Source organism: Mandrillus leucophaeus, unplaced genomic scaffold (genome assembly GCF_000951045.1).
Source record: "Mandrillus leucophaeus isolate KB7577 unplaced genomic scaffold, Mleu.le_1.0 Scaffold536, whole genome shotgun sequence".
NCBI lineage: Eukaryota > Metazoa > Chordata > Mammalia > Primates > Cercopithecidae > Mandrillus > Mandrillus leucophaeus.
The window spans coordinates 385411-397192 of record NW_012105764.1 but is presented as its reverse complement, the minus strand read 5'-3'; the positions used below and the strand labels follow the sequence as shown (position 1 = coordinate 397192).

Genomic DNA, 11782 nt, shown 5'->3' with positions numbered 1-11782 from the left:
GGGCGGATCATGAGGTCAGGAGATTGAGACCATCCTGGCTAACAAGGTGAAACTCCGTCTCTACTAAACATACAAAAAAATTAGCCAGGCGTGGTGGTGGGCGCCTGTAGTCCCAGCTACCCGGGAGGCTGAGGCAGGAGAATGGCATGAACCCAGGAAGCACAGTTTGCAGTGAGCCAGAGATTGCGCCACTGCACTCCAACCTGGGCGACAGAGTGAGACTCCATCTCAACAACAACAACAACAAAAAGAAACATCAATAAATAACATTTATAACATCAACAAACTCTAAAAATGCACATCTCTTTATATATATGTGTGTGTGTGCAATTACTGGAAGCCATTATTTCAAAACTTAAATCTCTTATAAATAAACATTGATCTGAAATTTATTAATTCTTTTAGCTTCATATCACTTTTTTTCTTTTTTACAAGACCAAATTCCTTTCTCATCCATGCTTGGATGTCTGTGGACTCCTACCTACCACTTCATTTTTGGAAAATCATCCAAGTCCCTTTGTGACATTACCCTAAGAAACTTCCCTGATCCCACTTACCACACCCAAGATAGTCAGTCACTTCCCCTTCATATGTATTTTAAGTCTTTTATCATGTTTCTTATACTCTATAGTAAATATGTATGTAGTTATCCTACAGACAACTTCCAGGAATGCAGATGATGTCTTATAATACTTCAGTATTTAAAACTGTGCCTGACAAGGGGAACTGCTAGGGGGTGGAATGCAACTGAAATAAGAAGTTAGAGTTACTGTTTCTTTAGTACTTACTTTGTACCAATCACAAAGGCTAATATTTCATGCACATCTCTTCACCCTTCACAGTAAGCTTTCAAGCAGGAACTATTATCTCTCAGTTGAAGACATTAGGCTTGAGAAAGTTGAGTAACTTGCCTTTGGCCGCACAGCTAATAAGTAACAGAGAAGGACGTTTGTACAGGGGCTTGTCACCAAGGCTAATGAACTTAAAGCACTATAGGAAAGTAGGTGTATTGGACATATATTGATATTTTACAGATACAGGTCATTTTTCTTTTCTTTCTTTTTTTGAGACGGAGTTTTGCTCTTGTTGCCCAGGCTGGAGTGCAATGGCACGATCTTGGCTCACTGCAACCTCCACCTCCCAGGTTCAAACGATTCTCCTGCCTCAGCCTCCCAAGTAGCTGGGATTATAGGCATGTGCCACCACACTAGGCATGGGGTTTCATCATGTTGGCCAGGCTGGTCTTGAACTCCTGACCTTGTGATTCACCCGCTTCAGCCTGGGATTTCAGGCGTGAACCACCGTGCCTGGCCCCTTTTTCTCATAGAATTTTAGAGGCTTAGCGCTTAGAATGGAAATTCCAAAGTTATGGTCACAGTAATCTCCACCTGTCCTTTGACCTCTTTCTCTCTCACACAGTTGACAGCCTTTCTTGCCGTGTATTGGAAGGATATATGAATATATTACATTCTCCTCACTACTCTCTCAGCTTTCTCTGTGGCAGGTGTCTTTTTTTTTTTTTTTTTCTTTTTCAAAGAGGGAGTCTTTTCTGTCTTATACTCACCATAACCTCAAATTCCTGGGCTCGGGTGATCCTCCCACTTCAGCCTCTTAAGTATTAGCTAACAAGTAACAGAGAAGGGCATTTGCACAGGGGCTTGTCTCCAAGGCTAATGAACTTAAAGCATTAGAGGAAAGTAGGCATGTTGGACATATATAGATACTTTACAGATATTGATCATTCTTCTGATAGAAAAATTTTTCACGTGTAAGCTTACACTTCCAGTTCAAACAAAACTAAATCAATTAAGCTGTATCCTAATCGTGTAGGTCAGAGTCCAGGTGACATCCAGACCTAAATGCAAATGTTGATTGTGTGGTTGCTCATGTTCCTGGAGTCAGTTACTCACTACCAGAGTCATGGGTCAGAAGCAAACATCTCTTGGGGCATCCTAGCCATTAGCTTTGCCAACAGAGCAGGTACGAAATTTATCCAAAGGCTTTCTATGTGCCATTGCTTGATACATGCTAGGCTGCTTGGTCACTACATTTTATAATGTTCACAGTGGCCATTAGATATGCAAACTTTGTGTGTGTGTGTGTGTTTGTGACAGTCTTGCACTGTCGCCCGGGCTGGAGTGCAATGGCACGATCTCGGCTCATTGCAACCTCCGCCTCCCAGGTTAACACGATTTTCCTGCCTCAGCCTCCCGAATAGTTGGGATTACAGGCGCACACCACTATACCCGGCTAATTATTTGTATTTTTAGTAGAGACAGGGTTTCACTATGTTGGCCAGACTGGTGTCAACCTCCTGACCTTGTGATCCGCCGGCCTTGGCCTCCCAAAGTGCTGGGATTACAGGCATTAGCCACCGCACCCAGCCTAGATATGCAAACTTACATGCTGTTCTGAACTTATAAAGATGACTTTCTAATAGGAATCTCCAGAGCAGCCTTCTAGTGTGAGTAGCTACAGATATATGTTGGCTATTTTATGGCTACTTTGGAGGAGGAAATCTGTGTTTGAGGCCAGAATGGGTGCACTATGCCTATTAAGAATCTGGAGAAATGAGAGATGATACAAGCATGATATTTATTGGAACCCTGCTTGACTGGAAACACTATTGATGCAAGTCAATTAACTAGATGTTATTTGGAGCAAAACTCATTCCAAAAATGAAAGTTGCATTGGCCTAGGAACTGGAGAGGGTCACATAAGTTTTGAGAGCCATGTGAACCTGAGCAGCCAGGTCTCTGGTGTTTTTTGGCAAGGGCAGAATTGCTCCAAAGCTCAATCACTTCTTTTCACAATATCATTTACACTTTTCTTTTTTTCTTTTTTTGTTTTGCCCTTATTATTTTTTGTTTTGCTCTTATTTCCAATTCATCCTTCTCTAGGTACAGAAGCAAGCTAAAATTATGGTTAATGACAAAAGGTAAATTCCAACAAGAACTGGAAGAACAAGAATAGACAGATCTTTTCAACTTGTTTCTTAGTTCTACATCTTGAAAAAGTATTTTTTTATTTGTATTTTTTTAAGGGAAGGTTTTAGTGAGTCATGAATCTCAAAATTAAGAATAAACATAGTGACTGGGCGCGGTGGCTCACCCCTGTAATCCCAACACTTTGGGAAGACGAGGCGGGCAGATCACCTGAGGTCAGGAGTTCCAGACCAGCCTGACCAATATGGAGAAACCCCGTCTCTACTAAAAACACAAAATTAGCCAGGTATGGTGGTGCATGCCTGTGATCCCAGCTACTCAAGAGGCTAAAGCGGGAGAATCGCTTGAACCCAGGAGGTGGAGGTTGCGGTAAGCTGAGATCATGCCCCTACACTCCAGCCTAGCCAACAAGAGCGAAACTCCATCTCAAAAAAAAAAAAAAAAAAGAATGAACATAGCAACATACAGTTGTTCACATATTCATTAAACACCTCTACAATTCATTTTAGTAAGTAGATATGAGGATGGTGAGCATAGTTTTATTTAATGAGTGATGCTAATTCTGTTGTAACTGTCTTAGCAAAAATTCTTGGGATATTTAAGATTAATCTGAAACCATTGCAAAGACATGGTGATCAAATCAACTAATGAGACTGCATCAATGTTTCCCTCAACTTCTGTACTTACAGCATTTTGCTTGTACTTCTGTTGTAAGTCCTATCTTGCATTAGAGTTGCTGCCACTTTCCTTTTGCATTAGATCAACTAGCCCTGTAATTTGTAAGCAGTAGGCATCCAAAAACTAAGTTGAAATGCCAAATTTATAGTTCGGTACCCAAATTTTCTTCCAAGACTTAATTTGACTTAAGAATAATTAAGAATATTAGAATAAACATAGTGACTGGGCGCGGTGGTTCATAAAGTCAAATTATTTATTCTTCTCTGTGTATTAGCAACTGTTTTGAGAAATAAATTCGCAAGTGATGCTGAAGCCTTACATGTCTCATCTAGCCAAGCCACAGGCCAAGGCTTCTTTCTAATCTCCTCTAATAGTTTATTTAAAAAAAAAAAAAGTATGAGTTGCCAAATAAGATTGACTTTTAAAAATTATTTAAGTCACTCAAAATGCACTAATAAAAATGTAAAACATTTGCTAGGCATGGAAAAAAGTTTACATGTTAATTTGTTCCTCTTTTGCTATATTTCTATCTCCCTTTTTTCTTTGATTGTAAATTAAATGAAAGTGTTAAGTTAAATTTTGACCAGAGATGCAGTATCATCAGTGGTATTCACATTTTGCCTCTCATTATTCACAGTTGTCTCTTGTGGTGAAAGGGGAATGGCAGTGTGGCATACAAATAAAATCTACAGTATAAGACATATACAATCTGACTCTTATCCTCTTGTGAATGGCCAAACCCATGATGAAATACTCCAGATGTATAGCTTGACTCTGATGATCAGTTTTAGGTCAAATCGGACAGGCCTTGTTAAAATTCTAATCTGGACTTCACTCAATGGAGACCCACCCTTAGTATGTGATAAAGAAGTGAAGCATTAGACCAAATTAAAATAGAAATTAACATGACTTTTGTCTTAACGGATATTGTAAACCAGAGACTGGATACTGATACAATAACAATAATGATGTGACTAGTTAATAACCTACTATTATATGTTTTCTTTGTGAAAATAATGTAAAATATTCTCCATAAGTTGACAGACCTGTTTTTGATCTGTACAATTAAGCCCATTTTCAAAGTTGAAACTTCTGTGTTTTTACCTTGGTCCTTGTGCACATTTAGGAGAGGAAGACAAATGGCCAATTGTGGGTATGACTTCAAGTGAAACTCTAAAACCATTAAACCTTTGAAAATTTTGACCTAAATGCTTAAAAGTTAATAAATTACATCAAACCCATCAACTGCATATTAAATACCTTGCAGCACTGTGCAAGAGCAAATTCATTTATCTGACATCATCAGTACCTTAACTTACATATCCTGGAGTCAAGTAGTCCTTGAGACAGAAGTATACTGAAGAAAGAAGTTACGTAAAAAGTTTGGTTGGGATTACTTGCCTGGGTTTTGGCTTTCTTCTCTCACAGACAATCCCCAGAGCAAGCTACAACATGGCAGAAGTTTGGCAGGGTCTTAAAATCTCCTCCTCAAAACACATAAATGAATGTTTTAAGTAACAACAATCAAGTTGTCATTCTTAAATGAATCTCAAATATAGAGCATCCACAGGTTTAAAAAAAATTAAAAAGCAAGAAACCACAAAAATGTATTAAAATTCCCCTAAATGCTTAGCAGTTATGTTTGCATTATCATCATACTTCTACTCTATCACATCAAAATAATGGCCATTGGATTACAAATTTATCATGTTACAATTTTTCATGAACTTAAAATAGAGATTAAGAAATTGAGGTTATTTCTCCATATTTTTTCCCAAGTGAGATAATTTGCAACATTAAAAAAATTATTTTTGGCCAAATGTGATGGATCACCTGAGGTCAGGAGTTCGAGACCAGCTTGGTCAACATGGCGAAACACAACCTCTAATAAACATACAAAAATTAGCTAGGTGTGGTGGCGCGTCCCTGTAGTCCCACTTACTTGGGAGGCTGAGGCAGAATGGCTTGAACCTGGGAGACAGAGGTTGCAGTGAGCCAAGATCCCACCACTGCACTCCAGTCTGGGCGACACAGTGAAATTCCACCTCAAAAAATTATAATAACATAAAAAATAAAATTGCCGGGTGCGGTGGCTCACGCCTGTAATCCCAGCACTTTGGGAGGCTGACGTGGGCAGATCACCTGAGGTCGGGTGTTCGAGACCAGCCTGACCAACATAGTGAAACCCTGTCTCTACAGAAAATACAAAAATTAGTAGGGCCTGGTGGTGCATGCCCGAATCCCAGCTACTCAGGAAGCTGAAATGAAGCAGGGGACTCTCTTGAACCCAGGACGCAGAGGTTGCAGTGAGTTGAGATCGCACCACTGCACTCCAGCCTGGGTGACAGAGCAAGACTTTGTCTCAAAACATGAAAATAAAAAAAAGAGATTATTTTTAATGCAGTGAATGAGTGAGTGCCAGTTGTTTTTAATCTATTTAGATATAAGTATTTAATCTTCCAAATTTTGAAAGTTAATTCTATGCTGGTATATAGATAAAGCCAACATTTAACAGGTTAGTTGGAAGCTTCTTGAGAAATCCAATTTTCTTTTTTTTTTTTTTTTTTTTTTTTGGGAGACAGTCTTACTCTGTCCTCCAGGCTGAAGTACAGTGACACGATCTTGGCTCACTTCAACCTCCACCTCCCAAGTTCAAACAATTCTCCTGCCTCAGCCTCTCAAGTAGCTAGGATTATAGGTGCCTGCCACCACGCCCACTAATTTTTGTATTTTTAGAGATGGGGTTTCACCATGTTGGCCAGACTGGTCTCAAACTCCTGACTATCGGGGGCGGGTCCCACCGATATCCGTTCGGGGTCCCTGACTTCCCGCAACACCTGACCTCAAGTGATCCACTTGCCTCAGTCCCCCAAAGTGTTGGGATTACAGGCGTGAGCCACCATGCCTGGCCTCCCATTTTCTTATATATCTTTAAACAAATTATTTCATAGGACTTAATATACTTAATTCAAATCCTCTTCCAATTTCAGTTGACTATCACTTTATGCTCTATATTCGAACCAATGAGTTATACTTAAGATCAGAGCCCATTAAAAAACTGAATTAGAAAGCAATTGCTAGGTCAGTAGTTGCCATACTGCACATAATCACTTGTAGAATGATTAAAAATGCTAACTCCTAGGCCACACCATCAGATTCTGACTCAGTAACTATGGGAAGAGGTTCTTACTTTTTCAATAAACACTCAATGGCATCTGATGCAATTTGCGTAAGAATACTTTCAAAGCCACTTATGCGGTGAAAAAAATATATATATATTTAACTCACAATTTCTATACCAAAAAGAGCTCTGTCAATGCACATGGCAGTTTTTGATGAACAAAGCTAATCAGTCAAACTTTTTGTGCTTTACAAATCTTGAGAACTATATAATGAATAAGAAACCCTACCCTATTTTCCAGCAATCGAATTCTTCCTTAGATCACCAGGGTGAAGTTTTAAAAGTGTTAGAATCGAAACATTCAGTAACTCAAAGTTGAAACTCAGATCATTTCTAAATTAATCCTATGTTTCTTAGAGGAGGTCAGAGGAAACTGAAGGTCCTTAGAGCAATGTCTTAGTGTAGGAGGCTATATAGTTCCTTGAAAGCCAATTTTAAAAAACAAAACAGAAGACAACCTGTACTAAGACTTAACCTAGTAAGAAGGAGCCTCAGAACAGGAAACAAGAGATTAAACAATAATGACAGGTAAATTATTTTCTAGACTTCCGGTGACTCTTGGCAGAAAAAGTTTGCACTTTTGGGAAAAAAAAATCAGCCACAAAGTGACTAATCAAGTGACTTAAAACCTAGTATTTATCAAGATGGGCTTGCAGCAGCTTGCTGTACCTTTGCTTCTAAAAGACAACTCCAAGTACACTGACTCTCATGCTGCATCTTTTTCCCAGAGCAAAATTTAACAATTTTCTGAATAATCTGATTGAATAAGTCAGGGCCCTAAACTGGCCTTCTTTGGCTTGAGTAAGACCAATATCAGATCAAATTTTATGATACCAAATACCAGAATCAAAGCAAGTTTTTTTTTTTATGTCTTTTCTAACATAAGGAATTTGGTAAAATGGTGATGTTTCAGAGTCAAAAATTACATAGACTGGAAAAAACACTGCCACGATCAGCTAAGTCAAGAAAATATTTTTGACCTTAATTGTAAGAACTGATCTGTGGATACTGCATGTCTGAGACACAGGTGACATTCAATAAATGTTTGTTGAGCTAAACTCATTTCACTAGTCTTGAATTATCCTCATGGAATTAATCCTTGATACTGTATATAAAGAAAACACCTAACTGTTAATTTTTAAGGAAAGTCTCCTGAATAAATCAGTTCAAAGATTAAAAAAAAAAAAAACCTCTGCAAAATAAACACAAGTCAGATAATCTGCAAATATAAAAATAAAAAAAAAGGCGGGGGGGAGAAGAACAAGAACAATTACATAGCTAAAACAAGCTCTCTTATAAGTATAGATATTAAGTCAAATGTTGTTAGTTCTGTTGATTGCTACAATTGTCTCTGAAAGTCATCAAATCCAGCTTACTTTAAAGCAGCAATCACAAAATAATTCTACAGAAAAGTGGTTAACTATTTCATTAAAACGTTACCCTTAACATAAAATGCAGTTTCTCACACTTGAAAGAAACCAAAGATAAAAGAAGACAAAACAGCTCAGTTTAATTTCAAACGTTAATATATTTTCTATTTTATATTGGACATATGCATCTGTAACCCCTCATTTGCAGCAACTATCACATCCTCATAAAAGGGGCAAAATTTGTAAGATGCCTCTTAAAATAAATATTCTTTTTTATAAAATAATAAAACTTCAAATAAATATTCTTTACACTAAACAATATGTTGAAAAAATTAGAAAATAAAGGTTGAATTTTACTGTAACTGTACAATATACATGAAGTCCAAAGGGAAATCAGAGTCTTACAATAAAGGCTTTCTGTAAGGCAAAATACAATCTAAAAACATACTGATTGATTCACATTCTTCCGAATGTACAACATATTAGTATAATATTTTGTGACTGTGCCATGTAGTATAGCACAACTTGTTTTTCACAGTTGCAAATATTATTGTATATACAAAAATATAGCACATTCTCTCTGGAGAAAACAATGGAAAAAAGTCATCTGCTAATTTACAAGTTTTGCAAGTACTATTCACAAACAAAAACTTTGCCTAGGAGTGTCTGTGTTGCTTTAGCTTATGCAATACATGGGTCACCAAGTTCTGTATCTCATACTTTGAGCTCCATTAGCTGAGTTCTAACAAGCATATCAGTTAAAATGGCACATGGACCAAAAGCATTTCACTGCAAACAGCAAAGACTATCCCAACTCTCTATTAACAGTGCCAAGGTTATAACTGTTTAGTTGGTTGCATATGTGTGTTAAAAAAAGAAAGAAAAAATCCTCATTACTGTAATATTCCTGATTAATGATGCTATGTTGGTTTTTCAAAGTTCCTGGGGGGGACAGTGGGAACTTTGCAGCAAACTGTGTTTGAGTTTTTACAACGGCATCCAGGCCTGTTAACCCGGTCATAACACCCCTGGCACAATTTAAGGCAACCCTTGGCTGGAAGGTAACACCATAAACAAGGCAAAAAGAGGGACATGACACCCATGGCCGACCATCGTGTACAACAGTGAGACTGGCTGCAAGAACATGGGTTGTCAGCACAGTTGTCCTCATCATCATTAGAACAGTGATAGAAGAGACCTTTCACACAGCATACACAAGTCCCATAGTCAATCACGTTCTGGGCCGAGCAAAGGCACTGCTTGTCGCAGATCCAGTCTGATGGCAGAGGCCTTGGGTAGGTGCACTCCTTACATTTGCACTTGCCACAGTCCTCACACCTGTAGGCATGCAGGCCCAAATCTTCCTTGCTCAGTGGCTTAAGCTCACCTGGCTTGAGCTCAGATTTGGGTTGCACCCGGATTATCCCATCAGCAACAGGCCCGGAGGAAAAGGATGATCCTAGCAGTCTCTGTTCAGAGGAGCTGCTGCTGGTACTTGTCCTGGTACTGCTCCGCGACCCTGAGCTGACCGTGCTTATGGATCTGGACAGAGGGGCTCGTGCAGAAGAATGGACCTGCGAGTGCTGGAGCCTAGGAGGCTGGCGGTGCTCGGGCAGCCCGTGGAGTCTCTCGTGTTTGTGCTGAGTGGAGGGGCGAGGAGCAGGCTTGAGCCCAGGTCTTGGGACGACAGTAGGCCCCTCTGTGTACTCATTGGTGTTTCGGATGGCTCTGATCTGATCCAGAGACAAGACATGTACCTGCTGGGTGAGGGCGTCTCTGGGGTCAGGCTCCCCACGCTGTCTGCCACCGTCACGGGGCGTCTGCAGCAAGGGCTGTGACCCGTTGCCACTCTGAGCTCTGGCCTCCATCAGGTCTTGGAAGTGTGGTCACTCCAGCAGGCTTAGAACACATCTGAACTCCTGAGGAAGCCAAGAGGAAAGAACGGTTGATACTCTAAGATACTTCCCACTCTCCACCCACCTGAATTGACTCCTCACTTCCCACTTTCCCTAGAGAAACAGGATTTGAAATGGAATGGCAGTGGGGAGGTATTAGCCATATGATCAACAACGCCTGTACCCAAAAGTAAAAATTACGACTGGCTACTGACAATTCTGCAATCCCGTGATATACAACAACACAAAGCTGATCTTTGAGTCACTTAAGTAAGAACTCCTTATTCAAAGAAACATACAATTTGTAAGGCTCAGGTTCAATGTAAAAACCGCAAGAAAGTATCGCTGGAATATAACACTGCTACCAACGTTTTCAAAAGTTGAAAATGTTTTCAAAATTTGAAATAGGTTTCCATTTGTCACGGCCATTTTTGCCTTAAGATTCTTTCTGGTTCTTAGTTTTTACTTTTACATCAAACACTTTAACTGTGACGTATCCAGTATTCTGTAACTTTTTCAAACCCGGTAGAATTAATAGGGCATGCAAAAAAGTAAATACCCAAAACAGTTAAAAATTTTATAACAATCATGCCATTTTTAATTAATTGTATAGTAGCACAAAGTTATAGAACTAAAAGCAAATCAAATCCTATTAGGTGCCAGAAACACATTAAAGCAAACTTACACAACAAGAAGACAAGAATTTATTTTCAACTTCTCAACAACTTAAGAATTAAGTATTTTACAGTCTGATAGCCTAGAACACCACCTTAGATTCTGCTGCTAAAAGGTTGTTCTCCCTGTTTTAGAAATGAAGCATGTCAAAAGCTCAACTAATTTTCTGTTTTCAAAAAATTAATTGAGAACACAAACGAAATGATAACCAGAAAAGTGTTTTAAAAATTCAAATGTCACATTTCACATCTAGCATTCTGTCAAGGAATTCCTTAAACTATAGTCCTTCTTCAATTTCAAAACGATCACCCAATTTCCCAAGCCTATACGGCAATAAAAAGCATAAAACAGGCAAAGCGGACCTTTATCCAACCTCCGCTCTTTAGAATAGAGGCCACAGCGAACAAGGCAGGTGACAAACGTCTCCCAATTCGGAGCAAGGCAGCGCTGGAAACCGGATCTCCTCACCTCCAAAAGAATGGCAGAAGACAACGCTGCCCTTTGCTTTCACTTAGTTCATCGCCTCTCTGTGCCCCAACACCGTCCCCAGCAGGTGGGACACAGCCGATCCCCAGGGTACGTTTCTCCAGGCGGACTGACGCTGTCCATGGGCCAGGCTGCCCCCCTGCTTACGATCCCAAGACTCACAGACAAGACTCACAGACAGGCGGGGGCCGCGGGCGCCTCCGAAGGGGACGTGTCACGAAATGCAGGAGCACACTTCCCCCGCCTCCCTCTCCCCAGTTAAGATCTCCCCCAACTCAAGGGAACTGCCTTGCAGCCCCAAGGAGCCACTCCGCCCCGAGGCACAGGTTACGCTGCCCACTGCTAGGCTTTCTGCAAAGCCCCTCGGACATCCGGCACAGGTTTGCCACCCTGACACGGCGAGCACGAAAGCCCTGCCTGAGACGCGCAGCCAGGACGCACAAGTCCAACCCACGCACACACAGCGACTCCACGCTGCACTGACCGAAGGGGGCATTGCCTGTAATCTGCACACGCCTATCTCCTTTTGGGTCGAGAGAGACAAAAAAAAAA

The 11782-nt window shown here is 40.2% G+C and overlaps 1 protein-coding gene across 4 annotated transcripts in view; it reads right to left on the bottom strand.

Moving 5' to 3' along the window:
* Nucleotides 1–8312: 8312 nt before the first annotated feature.
* Nucleotides 8313–11782, bottom strand: part of SPRY2 (sprouty homolog 2 (Drosophila)) — a 10028-nt gene continuing 6558 nt past the window's right edge. For 2 of the 4 annotated variants that reach the window (XM_011997291.1, XM_011997294.1), the window contains exon 2: nucleotides 8313–10093. In XM_011997291.1, coding sequence (XP_011852681.1) covers nucleotides 9095–10042 — 948 coding nt within the window. In that variant the 5' untranslated portion in view covers nucleotides 10043–10093 and the 3' untranslated portion in view covers nucleotides 8313–9094. Of the gene's footprint in view, nucleotides 10094–11106; nucleotides 11677–11782 lie in introns of those variants that run through there. The other 2 variants (XM_011997293.1, XM_011997292.1) reach the window with 2 other exon arrangements.